Source organism: Mobula hypostoma, chromosome 9 (genome assembly GCF_963921235.1).
Source record: "Mobula hypostoma chromosome 9, sMobHyp1.1, whole genome shotgun sequence".
Lineage (NCBI taxonomy): Eukaryota > Metazoa > Chordata > Chondrichthyes > Myliobatiformes > Myliobatidae > Mobula > Mobula hypostoma.
In genome coordinates, this window is record NC_086105.1 from 65890018 (window position 1) to 65909338 (window position 19321).

General features: G+C 43.9%; 1 protein-coding gene across 2 annotated transcripts in view; it reads left to right on the forward strand.

Moving 5' to 3' along the window:
* depdc4 (DEP domain containing 4) overlaps positions 1 to 19321 on the forward strand; it is a 68722-nt gene that overhangs the window by 19554 nt on the left and 29847 nt on the right. For both annotated transcript variants that reach the window (XM_063057342.1, XM_063057343.1), the window contains exon 2: positions 18036 to 18444. In XM_063057342.1, the coding sequence (XP_062913412.1) occupies positions 18036 to 18444 (409 nt within the window). The remainder of the gene's footprint in view (positions 1 to 18035; positions 18445 to 19321) is intronic.

The window sequence follows — 19321 nt, forward strand, 5'->3', positions numbered from 1 at the left end:
TGTGCCTGAAATATACTGCCAGGGGGTAGTGGTAGAGACTGATACAATAGGGTAATTTAAGACACTTGCATTGGCACATGGGTGTAAGAAAAATGCAGGGTTATGGGCTGTGTAAAAAGGAAGGGTTAGATTGATCTTTGAGTAAGTGCAATGTTGTCGGCTGAATTCTATTTGTCAACAATGGAGAAGCAAATAATTAAAATCAGGGCTAATCAAAGAGTCACAAGTAGAGGGTACAAGTACTTATAACCTTTCTAAGGCAGAAGGACTTACAGAGTTCCATGTTGGTGTGGGGTTTGAAAATTATGCAAGAATTTAAAGCTTGGGAGATTTCTAAACCAAGACAGAGATGGTAGGTTAAACAGATCTTGGTCTGACTGTCAGCCACATAATTGTCTCTTTACTCTAGGAATCCTTTCACCTCACTCTTGGCATGAGACTTAGAAGCCTTTCGTGCAGCTTTCTGCAGCTCATTTCAATCCTGTACAGTGACACCCCACCCCACCCCATACCATATGGTGATGCAGCCATTTAAAATGCTCTCCACAGTACAACTGTAGAAATTTGCGAGTATCTTTGGTGACATACCAAATCCCCAAAATCTCCAAATGAAATTTAGCTGCTGTTGTGCCGCCTTTGTAATTACATCGATATGTTGGGCCCAGGAAAGATCCTCAGAGATGTTGACACTCAAAAACTTGAAATTGCTCATTCTTTCTACTTCTGATCCCTCTTTGAGGACTGATGTGTATTGCCTCAACTCCCCTTTCTGAAGTCTGCAATTAATTCTTTGTTCTTACTGATGTTGAGTGCAGGGTTGCTGCTGTGACACCACTCAACTGGCTGGTGTATCTTGCTTCTGCATGCCTTCTTATCACCATCTGAAATCTGCCAGTAATAGCTGTGTCGTCAGCAAATTTATAGTTGGCATTTGAGCAGTGCCTGGCCACACAATCGTGGTTGTAAACAGGATAGAGCAGTGTACTAAGTACGCATCCTTCAGGTGCACCAGTGTTCATTATGAGTAAGGTGGAAATGTTATATCTGGTCTTCTGGTGAGGAATTTGAGGATCCAGTTGCAGAGTGTTAAGGCACACACTCAACGATTCGGGAGCAGCTTCTTCCCCTCTGCCATCAGATTTCTGAATGGACATTGAACCCATGAATGTGACCTCATGACCTGTTTTGCACTCTTTGTTTAATTTAACTTTTAATATATATATTTGCTGCAATTCAGTTTTTATTATGTATTGCAGTGTACTGCTGCCACATGACAACTTTCATGACATAAACCTGATTCTAACTTTTGTACATTCATTAACCATGTTTCATTTGATTTTTTTATTATCTCAAAATCTCTCACTCTGTCCTGGGCATCATTGAAGACTATGCTTCCAAATATTCTCTGCCTTCTGTGTGAAGTTTCTTCTCAACTCTGCCATGAGTAGCCAACCACAGATTTTTGAGACTGACAATGTAATTGGGGAAAAGAAATCACTGTGCTAAGAATTGAAACCTACTTAAACTAATAGGCTGGGATTCCTTGAATTTTCAGCACTGTACAAATCTTGTTTTTCTTAGAAACAGCAATTTTTATGGTCTAGCATTTCAAGCTGATTGGTCTTGGCGAATATATTCTCCTGAGATTCCCAAAAGTAATTTTTAGTTACAGTTCAAGTTGATGTCTTGTACTTGGCACAGCAATTTGAGCTACTGGTGCTTCTTGAAACTTTCAGGCACCTATTTATTTTTAAAAGGGCAGTGCTTTTCCAAGTTGCACAATATCTAAAATTTATTTTCCCTTCTAAGTCAACTGTCTAAGAAAGGATAATCCAGCATTGGAGTGGGTTCAGAGGAGGTTCAGGAGGGTGATCCTGGGAATGAAAGGGTTAACGTATGGGGAGCATTTTATGGCTCTGGGCCTGTACTCACTGGAGTTTATAAGAATTTGGGGGGGGGGAATCTCATTGAAATACATCGAATATTGAAAGGCCTAGATAGAGTGAATGTGTCAAGGATGTTTCATGTAGTGGGGGAGCCTCAGATTAGAGGAACACAGTCTTTAGAACAGAGATGAGAAGAAATTTCTTTAGTTAGAGGGTGGTAAATCTGTGGAACTCATTGCCATAGATGACTGTCGAGTCTAATTCATTGGGTATATTTAAAAACAGAAGTTGATAGGTTCTTGATTGGTAAGGATTACAAGGAGAAGGCAGGAAAATGGAGTTGAGAGGGATGATTGAATGATAGAACAGACTTGATGAGCCAAATGGCCTAATTCTGCTCCTATGTATTATGGTTTTTAATTCAGTTAAGTATGACCTCTGCTCTTTTTCTTGATGTGCTCACTTCCAAGCCTCTGCTCCCCATGAGGATAATTGCCCAGAATCAGTCCCGGTGAATTTCAACCATGACATTTATCTCCTTCTCAAGCAGGTATCTTTCTTACCCACACTCACTGAAAATGATCCTGACAGTTTCCTGTCAGTTCTGCTTTCATAATCTTTTCCACATTTGGATGTTAAAAAAATATATACAGATTCCAGAAACTTGAACAACAGGAATTCTGCAGATGCTGGAAATTCAAGCAACATACATCAAAGTTGCTGGTGAACGCAGCAGGCCAAGCAGCATCTGTAGGAAGAGGTGCAGTCGACGTTTCAGGCCGAGACCCTTCGTCAGGACTAACTGAAGGAAGAGTGAGTAAGGGATTTGAAAGTGGGAGGGGGAGATCCAAAATGATAGGAGAAGACAGGAGGGGGAGGGATAGAGCCGAGAGCTGGACAGGTGATAGGCAAAAGGGGATACGAGAGGATCATGGGACAGGAGGTCCGGGAAGAAAGACGGGGGGGGGGGACCCAGAGGATGGGCAAGGGGTATATTCAGAGGGACAGAGGGAGAAAAAGGAGAGTGAGAGGAAGAGTGTGTGTATAAAAATAAGTAACAGATGGGGTACGAGGGGGAGATGGGGCATTAGCGGAAGTTAGAGAAGTCGATGTTCATGCCATCAGGTTGGAGGCTACCCAGACGGATTATAAGGTGTTGTTCCTCCAACCTGAGTGTGGCTTCATCTTTACAGTAGAGGAGGCCGTGGATAGACATGTCAGAATGGGAATGGATTTCAAATCCCTTACTCACTCTTCCTTCAATTAGTCCTGACGAAGGGTCTCGGCCTGAAACGTCGACTGCACCTCTTCCTACAGATGCTGCCTGGCCTGCTGCGTTCACCAGCAACTTTTATGTGTGTTGCTTAACAACCCTATCTACCTGTGACACCTCTTTCAATGAATTAGGGACCTGTATTCCCAGATCACTTTGTTCTACCTCACTGCTCAGTGCCCTACTGCTCACTGTGTAAGGCCTACCCTGGTTAGTCCTCCCAGAGTACAACACCTTACAGATGTCCACTTGCCATTTTGCAGCCCATTTTTCCAACTGGTCCAGATCCTGCTGCAAGCTTTGATAGTTTTCCTCGCTGTCCAGTTTACCACATTGTCGCTTTAAGATTTCCCCACATCTCTTTTGGCTCCCATAGAATTCTCCTTCAGTTTGTTTGCTAGAGCAATCTCATGCCTTTTTTGAGCCCTCTGACTTCTTTCTTAAGTGTTCTCTTGCATTTCTTGTACTCCCCAAGTACCTCATTTGTTCCTACCTGCCTGTACTTTTTTTCTTAATCAGTGCCTCAATATCACTCAAAAACCAAGGTTCCCAAAACTTTTTATTCTGACAAGCACATAAAAGCTTTGTGCACTCAAAATTTCACTTGAATTCCTCCCACTTGCCAAGTACACCTTTGCCAGATATCAATGGCATATGTTGTGAAGTTTATTGGTTTAACCCTAGTTTCATTTGATCTTGCATCTTTTTATTCACTTTCTTGAGATGTTCAGCATTGCTGAAAAGACTAGTATTTATTGCTTTCTTCAAATTCTTCATGTCATAGAGCTACAGCACAGAAACAGACTCTTTGGCCCATTTTGTTCATGCTGAGTGTCCCAATGACCTGTACCTGCACCGTAGTCCTCCATACCCCTCCCATCTACGTACTTATCAAAACTTCTCTTAAGTGTTGCAATCAAACCCACATCCACCACTTCTGCTGGTAGCTTGTTCCACGCTCTTAAAACATAGAACAGTACAACATTGGGGTAGACCATTTGACCCATCAAGTCTGTGCTAGTATGGTGCTAAATTAATCTCTTCAGCTTGTACATGATCCATATTCCTCCATTCCCTGCATTTTCATGTGCTTTTCCAAAGGCCTCCTGAATTTTGAGTTCAAAAGAATAAGAAGGGACTGACGTGAAGGATATTTTGCTTAGCTGAGGAGCCTAGTACTGGGATGGCAAAATTAGGAAGGGGGGGTAACCCATTTGGGACAGAAGTGAGAAATTCTTTACTCTAGAGTGGTGAATCTTGAGTAATTCCCTGACATGGAAGCCTGTGAAGGTTTAGTTATTGGGTTCTTTCAAAATTGAGACATAATGATGTCTGGATGTGAAGGGAATTTGAGAAAATGAGAGTGGTGTTAGAATGGATGTCCAGTCCTTATATACTTCCATCCCCCATCAGGAAGGTCTCAAAGCTCTACGCTTCTTTTTGGATTCCAGACCTAATCAGTTCCCCTCTACCATCACTCTGCTCCGTCTAGCGGAATTAGTCCTTACTCTTAATAATTTCTCCTTTGGCTCCTCCCACTTCCTCCAAACTAAAGGTGTAGCTATGGGCACCCGTATGGGTCCTAACTATGCCTGCCTTTTTGTTGGGTTTGTGGAACAATCTATGTTCCGTGCCTATTCTGGTATCTGTCCCCCACTTTTCCTTCGCTACATCGACGACTGGATTGGCGCTGCTTCCTGGACGCATGCAGAACTCGTTGACTTTATTAACTTTGCCTCCAACTTTCACCCTGCCCTCAAGTTTACCTGGTCCATTTCTGACACCTCCCTCCCCTTTCTAGATCTTTCTGTCTCTGTCTCTGGAGACAGCTTATCCACTGATGTCTACTATAAGCCTACTGACTCTCACAGCTATCTGGACTATTCCTCTTCTCACCCTGTCTCTTGCAAAAACGCCAACCCCTTCTCGCAATTCCTCCGTCTCCGCCACATCTGCTCTCAGGATGAGGCTTTTCATTCTAGGACGAGGGAGATGTCTTCCTTTTTTAAAGAAAGGGGCTTCCCTTCCTCCACTATCAACTCTGCTCTTAAACGCATCTCCCCCATTTCACGTACATCTGCTCTCACTCCATCCTCCCACCACCCCACTAGGAATAGGGTTCCCCTGGTCCTCACCTACCACCCCACCAGCCTCCGGGTCCAACATATTATTCTCCGTAACTTCCGCCACCTCCAACGGGATCCCACCACTAAGCACATCTTTCCCTCCCCGCCTCTCTCTGCATTCCGCAGGGATCGCTCCCTACGCAACTCCCTTGTCCATTCATCCCCCCCATCCCTCCCCACTGATCTCTCTCCTAGCACTTATCCGTGTAAGCGGAACAAGTGCTATACATGCCCTTACACTTCCTCCCTTACCACCATTCAGGGCCACAAACAGTCCTTCCAGGTGAGGCAACACTTCACCTGTGAGTCGACTGGGGTGATATACTGCGTCCGGTGCTCCCGATGTGGCCTTTTATATATTGGCGAGACCCGACGCAGACTGGGAGACCGCTTTGCTAAACATCTACACTCTGTCCGCCAGAGAAAGCAGGATCTCCCAGTGGCCACACATTTTAATTCCACATCCCATTCCCATTCTGACATGTCTATCCACGACCTCCTCTACTGTAAAGATGAAACCACACTCAGGTTGGAGGAACAACACCTTATATTCCGTCTGGGTAACCTCCAACCTGATGGCGTGAACATCGACTTCTCTAACTTCCGCTAAGGCCCCACCTCCCCCTCATACCCCATCTGTTACTTATTTTTATGCACACATTCTTTCTCTCACTCTCCTTTTTCTCCCTCTGTCCCTCTGAATATACCTCTTGCCCATCCTCTGGGTCCCCCCCCCCCTTGTCTTTCTTCCCGGACCTCCTGTCCCATGATCCTCTCGTATGCCCTTTTGCCTATCACCTGTCCAGGACTTGGCTCTATCCCTCCCCCTCCTGTCTTCTCCTATCATTTTGTATCTTCCCCCTCCCCCTCCAACTTTCAAATCCCTTACTCACTCTTCCTTCAGTTAGTCCTGACGAAGGATCTCGGCCTGAAACGTCGACTGCACCTCTTCCTACAGATGCTGCCTGGCCTGCTGTGTTCACCAGCAACTTTGATGAGTGGTGTTAGAAAATGGATTTGAGAGTAGAAGATATTGTTGAATAGTGGAGCGGGCACTTCAGACCATATAGCCTACTTCTAATTCTTGTGTTCTCATCAAATTGTTCAGCGCAGATAGTACATTTGTTTTAACGTTGCATTAAGTAGCAGCGGGGTAAGTGTAGCACTATCACAGCACCAATGACACTGACTCATTTCCTGCTACTGTCTGGTAAGGAGTTTGTATGTCCTCCCCATGACTCTGCAAGTTTTCTTCAGGTGCTTCAGTTTCCTCCCACGTGCCAAAAATGTGCAGGGCAGGTTCTGTAGGTATACTTGGGTGCTGCGGGCTCACTGGGCCTGAAGTGCCTTTTGGACTTTTCTGCGCCTCACGGATGATCAACAAGAGTGTTATTAGTTTCCTCTCTTTATTCAATGTCAATCCGTCCGCTGTGGCCAAGGGAGTGGGTGACCACTTCTTGGAGTGTGTTTTCCTGCAAATCCCCCACATATTGGAATGTATTTACTGTTTCTCGCATTGCATTATTTTGAGGTTGGCTGAGTGCATCTGCAGACATTTCCTGCAGATGTTGCTCGGTTGTCCACATCCAGCATGACAGGTCACAGCTGTCTTTCCATTGGCATTTTAGACTTCAATCCACAGCTATATAAACAAAATGTAGCAGTACAGTTTTCAGAGTGAAAAATGAGCCTAATCATTATGCAAGAGCTTGAAGTTTGTCTAAAGTAAAGCTGCTGAAAGGAGTAACTTCACTCTGCTTACCTTAACAAAACCTGCCATCCTCTGCACACCTCCTTCAAATCTCCCCTCAACCTTCTTTGTTTGAAGAGAACAAACTCCACAGTCATGTCCAATTGAAATAAAATCTTTCAACTGGGATATTTTAATGAGCCTCTCTGGGGAAAATCAAATCACCCCACCACACAGTTATTTGTAGGAGATCGTGGTGCACATTAGCACCAATGACATCAGTAAGAAGGGGGAAGAGGCCCTGTGCAGTGAGTACAGGTGTCCCCTGCTTTTCGAATGTTTGCTTTACGAAATCTCACTGTTACGAAAGACCTACATTAGTACCCTGTTTTCGCTTTCAGGGGTTTTCACTGTTACGAAGAAAGGCAGCACGTGATAAAAAATCAACGCGCGATAAAGGGCAGAGCACACCTCGAGCAGCCACTCTTCCCCCAGATTCGGAACGGCATTGCTTAAAGATGAGCCTGTGAGCAGCCGTTTGCAAGATGAGTTCTAAGGTGACAGAAAAGCCTGAGAGAGCTCGTAAGGGTGTTACACTTAGCGTAAAACTAGACATAATTAAGCGTTTCGATCGTGGTGAACGAAGCAAGGACAAAGTGAGTTTGGCTTGTGGAAGCTGATTAAGATGATGTTGAAGAGGTTTTGGCATCCCATGACCAAGATCTGATAGATGAAGAGCTGATGCAATTGGAAGAGGAAAGGATAACAATCGAAACCAAATTCAACCGAATGCAGAAAGTGAAGCAACTGCGTGAGATTTTCGCTGCAATGATAAAATACTACTTTAATTTTGAAAGGGTACGTAGGTTTAGGGGATATTTGCAGGATGTTTTGAGTCCTTACAAAGAACTGTGTGATATAAAAATGCTCAGCAGTCAAGCAAGCCTTCCACATCAGCCACAGCAGACGACGAACCTTGACCTTCGACACTGAGGCAGGCAGTCATAGGAGAAGATGAGCTGCCTGCCCTGATCGACGATGAGATGACACCCCCATGTCCCACCACCCCAACCCCCGGGCCCCGGACAGATACTGTACCGATTCGCGGAGAATGCAGGGGTAGCCGGGAGGCACACAGCACATCTTTAAGAAAAAAGCCGAAATAAACATGCTAATTAATTAGGTGCCACCTAGCACGTAATTGTCGGCCCAGATCAGTGCCGATGCAATCGCCTCTGATCTGCACCGACATTTACGTGCCGGGCAGCACTTAATTAATTAGCATGTTTATTTTGGTTCTTAAAGATGTGCTGTGTGCCTCCCGGCCAACCCTGCGTGCTTCGCGGCAATGTATCAGTCAGCGGCCTGGAGGGTGGGCGCCACTGCACCACCCCAACCTGCGATGACTCAGTCTAACACACCATCATCAGTGTGCTCGATGTCTTCCCAATTCCCGTAAGTGATACTACACTGTACATTCATTATTTCTACTTTACATAGGCTGTGTATTTTTACGTGTTATTTGTTAGATTTGTCAGCTTCATAGTTTAAAGGTTACTGGAGAACGCGTTTATGCCAACAGCGCTTGCGTGAGATTTTCTGTCGAGAGCGCTTGCATGAGATTTTCGCTACGGAGATCTGTGCAGGCAATCGTTGTAGAGAAGTATTTCTACTTTATATAGGCTGTGTATTTATCATATCATTCCTGCTTTTACTATATGTTACTGTTATTTTAGGTTTTATGTGTTATTTGGCATGATTTGGTAGGTTATTTTTGGGTCTGCGAACGCTCACAAAATTTTCCCATCTAAATAAATGGTAATTGCTTCTTCGCTTTACGACATTTCGGCTTACGAACCGTTTCATAGGAACGCTCTACCTTCGGATGGCGGGGGAAACCTGTATAGGGAGTTAGGAAGAGGTTAAAGAACAGGAGACAAGTCTAAGGAAGTCATCTAAGGATTACTCCCAATTCCACGTGCTTGTCAGGGCAGGGATAGAATAATTGTACAGATGAATGAGTGACTGAGGAACCGTTGCAGGGGGCAGGGTTTCAGGTTCTTGGATAATTGGAACCTTTTCTGGGTTGGGGTGACCTGTACAAGAGGAACAGATTGCACCTCAGCTGGAGGGGAGCCAATATCCTTGCCAGGAGGATCTTACATTTCATTTTCTCTGAGTTGTTGAAGAACAGATCATAAAACCATAAAAGATGGGAGCAGAATTGGGCCATTCAGCCCATTGAGTCTGCTCTGCCATTTTGTCATGGCTGATCCATTTTCCCTCTCAACCCCATTCTTCTAAATTCGAGTAAGTACTGGACAACATCCATCAATTGCTCCTCATATGATAAGCCTTTCATTCCAGGAATCATTCTTGTGAATCTCCTTTGAACCCTCTCCAATGTCAGCACTTCCTTTGTAAAATAAGGGGCCCAAAACTGCTCACAATACTTCAAGTGAGGCCTTGCCAGTACCTTATAAAGCCTCAGTATTGCATTCTTGTTTTTATATTCTAGTCCTCTCAACTTGAATGCTAACATTGCATTTGCCTTCCTCATTACTGATTCAACCTGTAAGTTAACCTTCAGGGAATCCTGCATAAGGAATCCCAAGTCCCTTTGCACCTTAGATTTTTGAATTTTCTCTATGCTTAGACAATAGTCAACACTCTTGTTTCTCTTACCAAAGTGCACGATCATACACTTCCTGACACTGTATCCCTTCTGCCATTTCTTTGCCTACTCTCCTGATCTGTAAATCCTGTTGTGGCCTCCCTGCTTCCTCAACACCACCTGTCCCTCCACTTATCTTCATGTCGTCCACAAGCTTGGCCACAAAGCCATCAATACTGTCATCCAAATCATTGACATATAATGTAAAAAGAAGTGGTTCAACACCAACCTCTGTGGAACGCTACTTGTCACCGGTAGCCAACTGGAAAAGCTCTCTTTATTCCCATTCATTGCCTCCTACCTATCAGCCAATCCTCTGTCCATGCTAGAATCTTTCCTGAATACCAACGACTCTTGACTTGTCAAGCAGCCTCCTGTGCAGCACCTTGTCAAAGGCATTCTGAAAATCCAAGTACGTAAAATCCCCCAGTCCTCTTTTGTCCTTCCTGCTTGATATTTCCTCAGAATTCCATTAGATTTGTCAAGCAAATATTTTCCCTTAAGGAAACCATGCTGACTTTTACCCACTTTATCATGAGCCTCCAAGACTCTGAGACCTCATCCTTAACAATCGACTCCAACATCCTTCCAACCTCTGAAGTCAGGCTAACCAGCTTATAATTTCCTTTCTTCTTTGAAACTGCCTTCTTGAAGAGTGGAGTAACCTTCAAAAATTCCCAGTTCTCCAGAATCATGCCAGAATCTAGTGATTCCTGAAAGATCATTTTCTTGAAGAGATGCCTTCACAATCTCTTCAGCTGCCTCATTCAGAACCCTGGGGTATAGTCCATCTGGTCCAGGTGCCTAAACTACCTTCAAACCTTTCAGCTTTTGAAGCACATTCTCCCTAGTAATAGCAATTGCACTCACTTTTGCCACCTGACTCTATCAAACTTCCAGCATTCTGCTAGTGTCTTCCACAATGAAGACTGATGCAAAATGCTTATTCAATTGGTCTACTATTTCCTTGTCCCCTATTACTACCTCTCTAGTGGTCCATTAACTACTCTCACTTCTCCAGATATATATGAATATATATCTCCACTCTTTTATATCTGGAAAAAAAACTTTTGGTGTTCTCTTTGATATTATTGGCTAGCTTACCTTTCATATTTCATCTTTTCCCTCATGACTTCTTTTAGTTGCTTTCTGTTGATTTTTATTTAAAAAGCTTTCTCTAACTTCCTATTTAATTTTGCTCTATTCCCTCTTTTTTTGCTTTTTTGTTGTTTTTGACTTCCCTTGTCAGCCAAGGTTGCATCATCCTGCCTTTAGAATAACAATTCTTCTTTGTGATGTTTCCTGCCTGCACTTTATAAATTTCTCCCAGAAGCTCCAGTCATTGCTGCTCTGCCGTCATCCCTGCTAGTATCTCCTTCCAATCAACTTTGGCCAGCTTCTCCTTCTCAAATTGCAGGGTGAAGTCTGTCATATTATGATCACTGCCTCCAAAGGGTTTCTTTACCTTAAACTCCCTAATTAAATCCAGTTCATTACTCAATACCCAATCCAGAATAGCCTTTCCCCGAGTGGGCTCAACCACAAGCTGCTCTTAAAAAGCCATCTCGTAGGCATTCTACAAATTCTGTATCGGGATCCAGCGCCAACCTGATTTTCCCTATCTACCTGCATATTGAAAACCCCATGACTATTGTAATATTGTCTTTTTGACATATGTTTTCTATCTCCCATTGTAAATTGAATCCCACATCCTAGCTACAATCAATGATGAGGGGCATTGATCGTGTGGATAGCCAGAGGCTTTTTCCCAGGGCTGAAATGGCTAACACGAGGGGGCATAGTTTTAAGTTGCTTGGAAATAGGTTCTGAGGGGACATCAGGGGTAAGTTTTTCACAGAGTTGTGCATGCATGGAATGCACTGTTGGCAGTGGTGCTTGAAGCGGATAAAATAAGGTCTTTTAAGAGCCTCTTAGATAGGTTCATGGAACTTAGAAAAATAGAGGGCTATGTGCTATGGAAATTCTTGGCATTCTCTAGAGTAGGTTACATGGTCAGCACAACACTGTAGGCCAAAGGGCCTGTAATGTGCTGTAAATTTTTATGTTCTATGTTCTACCATTTGGAGGCCTGTATATAATTTCCATCAGGGTCTTTTTATGCTTGCGGTTTCTTAACTCGACCCACAAGGATTCTACTGTACATTTTCTGATCCCATGTCATTTCTTTCTAAGGATTTGATTTCAGTTTTTACCAACAGAGCCACCCCACTCCCTCTGCCCACCTGCCTGGCTTTTCGATACAATGTGTATCCTTGGATGTTAAGCTCCCAAGTATGATCCTACAGTGTCATACCTACCAATATCTAACTGCATGACAAGATCATCTACCTTATTCCATATACTATACTGTGTTCATTCAAATATAACACTTTCAGTCCTGTATTCATCACCTTTTTCGATTTTTGTCCCCATGTTACACTGCAATTCATCCCACTGACTGCAATTTTGCCCTGTCATCTGCTTGTCCATCCTGACAGTCTCACTGCACACTGCATCTACTTGTATACCAAATGCCCCAACCTCAGCACTATCACTCTGGTTCCCACCCCCTGCCAAGATAGTTTAAACCCTCCACAACAGCTCTAGCAAACCTGCCCGCAAGGATATTGGTGCCCCTGAGGTTTAGGTGTAACCTGTCCCTTTTGTACAGGTCATACTTTCCCCAGGAAAGATCCCAAAGATCCAGAAATCTGAGAACACAGAGTGAATGACAGAGAACCATGCAATGATGTGCATACTTCGCAGAATGTCTTCCACAAGTAATAATTACATTCTTGAAGAGTGGGAATATATAATAAACACATGGATATAGAACCGAAACAGAAGCCGACAGCTTATACAATCCTGTTTTGGGATTCCTTATTCCATTTTAAGAATTTTTGAAGCTCACTTAGGAATTTCAATTTCTTAATAAGAATTATTTGCATGCATTGGCACCTCTGCTCTTTTTTTTTAAACAAGTCCTTGGAATTTTAGGAATAAGTGACTACACTTGCATTGGCATGTTTGATTTTCAAAGGCCAACTGGTTTTCATGCAATTTATTTTGAAGACTCTATATGTATTTTAGCTAACTGCACCTAATGGGAACAAAATAATCCTTCCAATTAAAACCACGATGTGCTCCAAGACCATTTTGAGAAGCATGCACAAAATGCTGTAGGAACTCAGCCAGCCAGAGAATATTTATGGAAGAGAATAAACTGTTGACGCTTCGGGTCAAGACCCTTTATCAGGACTGATGAAAGGTCTCAATCCAAAATAGGTGCTGCCTCACTTGCTGATTTCCTCCAGAATTTTGTGCATGTTGCTCAATCCTTCTAGTTGGCATGCTTCTTAGTTGCATTTGGTGAAAGTCTTTGTACCTTCTTCGTCAGGAAATGTGTTCACCTCACAGACAGCAAGAAGACAGCCCACCATGACCTTATCAAGAACAACAAGAGAGGTTAAGTTTAACCTTTTTTGACTGGCCACATCCTGAGGAATAATGTACATAATGTGGTTCCTTTTGAGAAAACATACCTTTGTGCCTACCCAGTTGCATATATTCGCTGCAGTCTTTGGGAAGGCAGTACAAGAGCCTAAGGTCCCACACCACCATTTTCAGCAACAGTTATTACCCTACAACCATCAGGATCCTGAACCAGCATGGATAACTTCACTCACCTTAACACTGAACTGATTCCACAACCTATGAACTCACTTTCTAGTATGCTGCAACTCCTGTTCTCCATATTTATTTATTTATTTTAAGTATTTGCACCGTTTGTTGTCTTTTGCACATTGGCTGTTTTTGCCATTGGAGGCTTTTGTTTAGTGGAACTAAAAGTTGGTCTTTCAGCATAAAATCATGCCCTTTGGTCCAACTTGTCAATCTCATCTGTGTTGTACAATGAGCTCTTCCCACTGCCTGTGTTTGGCCTATAGCCCTCTTCACCTCTTTATGTACTTATCTAGATGGCTTTTAAATGTAGCTAAGATACCTCCCTCAACCACAGTTTTTTGCAGCTCATTCTAAATACCTCTGATGTCCTTTTTCAATCTCTCACCTCTGATCTTAAACCTATGCCCCTCATGATCTTGTCTGCCTCTATCATATCTCCCCTGAATCTTGGTTTACGCAGCCTTGTTAATGAAGACCCTCTTCCCCCCACCCCCCGCCCCGTCCAGACACCATCAGGATAATCTTTTCTGCTCTTTTTCATTAACATCTTTTTTGTCAAAGGGTAACCAAACTCTGTACAGTTGTGTTTAATAGCGGGTAAATATGATTAGCATGGGTAGATACTCAATGGTTAGCGTGGTCAGCGGAACAAAGGCCTGTTTCTGTGCTGTATGACCTTGACTAACAAAATACTATGAAATAGCAGCTCCTAAGATTGTGTCGGGCAGGCTTCCCAACCAGCTAGACAGAATGCTTATCAAACAGGGTTTGAAAAAATCTGAATGACACCATTTTGTTAAACACAAGCACTTCTGCAGATGCTGGAACTCCAGAGCAACAAACCCAAAATGCTTGAGGAACTCGACAAGTCAAGCATCATCTATGGAGGAGAAATGGCAGGAACTCTGTGAGCCACAGAGAGAAGATATTGATGGGATCACAGAGTGCATCACTGATTACATCAACTTCTGTGTGGACTGCAATGTTCCGACAAGAACTGTCCTTTGTTATTCAAATAACAAGCCATGGGTGACAAAGGACATTAAGGACATCCTGAACGCTAAAAAGAGGGCGTTTAGAGATGGAAATGGGGAGGAGCTGAGGGCGAATACAGAGGGACCTGAAAGCCAGGATCAGGGAGGCTAAAGACAGGTACAGGAGGAAGCTTGAGTGGAAACTCCAGCAGAACAACATGAGAGAGGTCTGGAGGGGGATGAGGACCATCACTGGGTTCTGGCAAACTAGCAACAGAGGAGCTAAAGGCAGTGTGGACAGGGCCAATGAACTTAACCTGTTCTTTAACAGATTTGACATTGTGGCCCCTGCCCATCCCCAACATGAGCCATCCGTTGTCAGTCCCCACCCAACACATATTCCACTCTCCCCTCCTACCCCTCCTCACAGTCCCCCACCCTGCTCTCATGACTATACCCCTTCCCCACACGAAACCACCATGGTGGGCTTCACAGCTGAACAGGTGAGAAGACAGCTGAAACGTCTCAACCCAAGCAAGGCTGCAGGACTGGATGGTGTCACTACCAGGGTGCTCAAAGCCTGTGCCCCTCAGCTATGTGGAGTACTTCGCCATGTATTCAACCTGAGCCTGAGGCTCCGGAGGGTTCCTGTACTGTGGAAGACGTCCTGCCTCATTCCTGTGCCGAAGATGCCGCGCCCCAGCGGCCTCAATGACTACAGACTGGTGGCATTGACCTCCCACATCATGAAGACCCTGGAGAGACTTGTTTTGGAGCTGCTCCAGCCTATGGTCAGGCCACACTTAGATCCCCTCCAGTTCGCCTACCAGCCCCGACTAGGAGTTGAGGATGCCATCGTCTACCTACTGAACCGTGTCTACGCCCACCTGGACAAGCCAGTGAGCACTGTGAGGGTCATGTTTTTTGACTTCTCCAGTGCGTTCAGCACCATCCGCCCTGCTCTGCTGGGGGAGAAGCTGACAGCGATGCAGGTGGATGCTGCCCTGGTATCATGGATTCTTGATTACCTGACTGGCAGACCACAGTACGTGTGCTTGCAACACTGTGTGTACAACAGAGTGATCAGCAGCACTGGGGCTCCACAGGAGACTGTCTTGTCTCCCTTTCTCTTCACCATTTACACCTCGGACTTCGACTACTGCACAGAGTCTTGTCATCTTCAGAAGTTTTCTGATGACTCTGCCATAGTTGGATGCATCAGCAAGGGAGATGAGGCTGAGTACAGGGCTACAGTAGGAAACTTTGTCAAATGGTGTGAGCAGAATTATCTGCAGCTTAATGTGAAAAAGACTAAGGAGTTGGTGGTAGACCTGAGGAGAGCTAAGGTACCGGTGACCCCTGTTTCCATCCAGGGGGTCAGTGTGGACATGGTGGAGGATTACAAATACCTGGGGATACAAATTGACAATAAACTGGACTGGTCAAAGAACACCGAGTCTACAAGAAGGGACAGAGCCGTCTCTATTTCCTGAGGAGACTGAGGTCCTTTAACATCTGCTGGACGATGCTGAGGATGTTCTACGAGTCTGTGGTTGCCAGTGCTATCATGTTTGCTGTTGTGTGCTGGGGCAGCAGGCTGAGGGTAGCAGACACCAACAGAATCAACAAGCTCATTCGTAAGGCCAGTGATGTTGTGGGGATGGAACTGGACTCTCTCACGGTGGTGTTTGAAAAGAGGATGCTGTCCAAGTTGCATGCCATCTTGGTCAATGTCTCCCATCCACTACATAATGTACTGGGTGGGCATAGGAGTACATTCAGCCAGAGACTCATTCCACCGAGATGCAACACAGAGCGTCATAGGAAGTCATTCCTGCCTGTGGCCATCAAACTTTACAACTCCTCCCTTGGAGGGTCAGACACCCTGAGCCAATAGGCTGGTCCTGGACTTATTTCATAATTTCCTGGCGTAATTTACATATTCCTATTTAACTATTTATGGTTCTATTACTATTTATTATTTATGGTGCAACTGTAACGAAAACCAATTTCCCCCGGGATCAATAAAGTATGACTATGACTGTAAGACAGTTGACCTTTCAGGTCGTGTCTCTTCATCAGGAGTGATGATAATCAATAATGATGATCAGAAACCTCACTTTGTTTGCTTCTTGAAACGTCTGAATAGCTTACAGTAACTTTTCACCAGTTAGGGAATGATTCCTCATCATGGAGGATACCTTTATTCTCCGTTGACTAAATATAATGAAGGCAGGAGAGTATTTTTTGCCTACCCTTTGTTGCCTGGAGGAGGTGTGAGCTACCAACATTGATCTGTAACTCTTGCATCTATGCATTATGTTTTCTTGGTGCTGTGGAGCTGAAGTGTTCAAGGTATAGGCACTGACATATCAGGATGGTATGCGGCACAGAAAGAAAACTGAAGCTGGCAGCCTTCAGGGACAATGTTGTTGTTGTTTTTCTCACTGTCAGAAGTTAGCAGGAGGAAAATAAGATCATAAAACCATAAACCATAAGACAATGCAGAATTATATCATTCATCCCACCATTCTATCATGGCTGATGTTCAGGAAGTACTCGAGTGGTGCTGAATTTCTTGTTTGCATTGTAGTGCCATGTGGGAAAACAACATGAATTTGCAAAAGAACTTTGAAGTAATTCACTCAGTTATACAACACAGGAGCAGGTTCTTCAGTGCATTGAATCTGTGCAGACCATCAAGTACCCACTCGCATAGTAATCTTAAATAAATGCCATTTAATTCCTTTTTCCTCATCTCCTTCCCTTTCACCCATGGTCTACTCTCCTGTCCTATCAGATTTCTTCTACAATCCTTCATCCTTTTCACCTATTCGCTCCCAGCTTCTCATTTCATTCCCCTCCTCCACCCACCCTGTTTCCTCCTCACCTGGAATCACCTATCACTTGCCAACCTGTACTCCTCCCCCTTCTGCCACCACCTTATTCTGGCGGTTTCTCCCTTTCTTTCGGGTCCTGAAGAAGGGTCTCCACCCCAAACGTTGACTGTTCATTTCCATGCTGCTGCTTGACCCGAGTTCCTCCAACATTTTGTGTGTGTTGCTCCCGATCTGCAGAATCTCGTGTGTTTGCCACTTAGTTCTTTCTCCCTGCATTCCCATTAACTATGGATGGCACAGTAGAGTAGCGGTTAATGTAATGCTATCACTATGCCGTCCACTGATCATGGTAATGCAGGGGAAATTAAATAGCAAACACAAGATTCTGCAGATGCTGGAAATCCAGAGCCAGGTTCAATTCTGCTGCTGTCGGTAAGGAGTTTGTACATTCTTTCCATGACCACATACATTTTCTTGGGTTACTCCATTTTCCTCCCACATTCCAAAGACTTGCGGGTTAGGAGGTAACTGGGTGGCGCTGGCTTATTGTGCTGGAAGGGGCTGTTACTGTACTGTGTCTCTAAGTAAAATAACTACTTAAAATAAAAAAATCTTCTCCCAGATTCCACCAGTCATTGACACACCAGGGATAATTTGAAATGTGCACTGAACCTACTTCTTTGAGATATGGGCAGAAACCCAAATCGGTCTCAGAAAGAAGGAGCAAACAGACAGCACCAGAGATTGGGACCAAATGTGATTGCTTGAACTGTGATGCGCCAGCTTTTCTAGCTGTGACACTGACATGAAAACTATCAAATACCTTCCTAGGATACAAATTCCAATACAAATATGCATTTAAACCATTGTCTTTGTGTTCGTTTTTAGGACATTTGGAACCTTTCCATGCAACACAGGTATGGAATAACATTATCCAAGCCCTGCAGACCCAGGTGGAGGTGAGGCATTACAAACGTTTCTGGAGGACGTATAATGGCTGCTTCACTGGTGCTGATGCAGTTGATGTGGTGCTGAGCCACCTTATGCAAAGCATGTACTTCGTCAACAGTGATGTCTCGCGTTTGAAAGCAGCTCGCCTCTGCCACGCTCTGATGGAGCACAGAGTGTTTGAGCCTGTTAACACGAGACTCTTCGGTAAAGAGCAGCAAATGGTGTTCGAAGATTGCAGTAGCAGCCTCTACAGGTTTATGGAAGATGGTGCATTCCCTGGTCAGGAACAGGGACCAGAAGATTTGTTTCACCATGAAAGACCGCTGCCAAGGAAGAAATGTCCCATGTAAGGTTTTGTTTTCTCTTTGGCTGTTGCATTGCAAGTATTTGTTGTTTACCCCTCAGCTCAATCAGTTCGGGAGAGGAGTCAGACATAGGCCTGGGCCTTGGGTTTGGAATCAAATGTTAATCCACACAAGTCAAGCTTGATGCATTAGTGTTGGTTTCTCTATTGGATTCATCTTTTTTCCAAAGGAAATGAATTTCAACCTCAAACAGTTGTGGTTGTATTTTAGTTGCCTTTAAAAGAGCATCAATTTCATTACCACTCCAACTATCAGTCTCTTGGTCATCAAAATTCAAAGTAAATTTTACCATCAAAGTACAATGTATCTCATCATATACTACCCTGAGATGAATTTTCTTGCAGCATTTGCAGGAAAATAAATACTGTACAATAGAATTTATGACTGATATTCAATGTGCAGAAAACAAGTTGTACAAATAAATAAAAATACTGAGCGGGAGTTGCAAATAGTCCTTGAAATTGAGCTTGCAATTTGTAGAATTAGTCCTGAGTGGATATGAAGTTATTCACCTCCTGCCTGATGGTAATAGCAAGAAGAGAGCATACCCTCAATAGTGGGAGTCTTTTGATGCTGCTTTCTACTAGCAGCAGAACTTGTAGGTGTACTCAATAGTAGGAAAGGCTTTGTCTGTGATGAACTGGGCTGTATCCATCACTTTCTGTAGCCTTTTCTGTTCCTGGGCATTGATGGCATGGTATGGAAATGTGATGGAACCAACATCAGGATACTCTCTACTATGCAACTATAAAAGTTTGTCAAAGTATCCAGAACATTGCTGATGTTGCTTTAGATTGAATATACAACAATTCAATTTTGTGGCTCTGCATGAAATTGATAAATCTGAGTGTGGAAGTA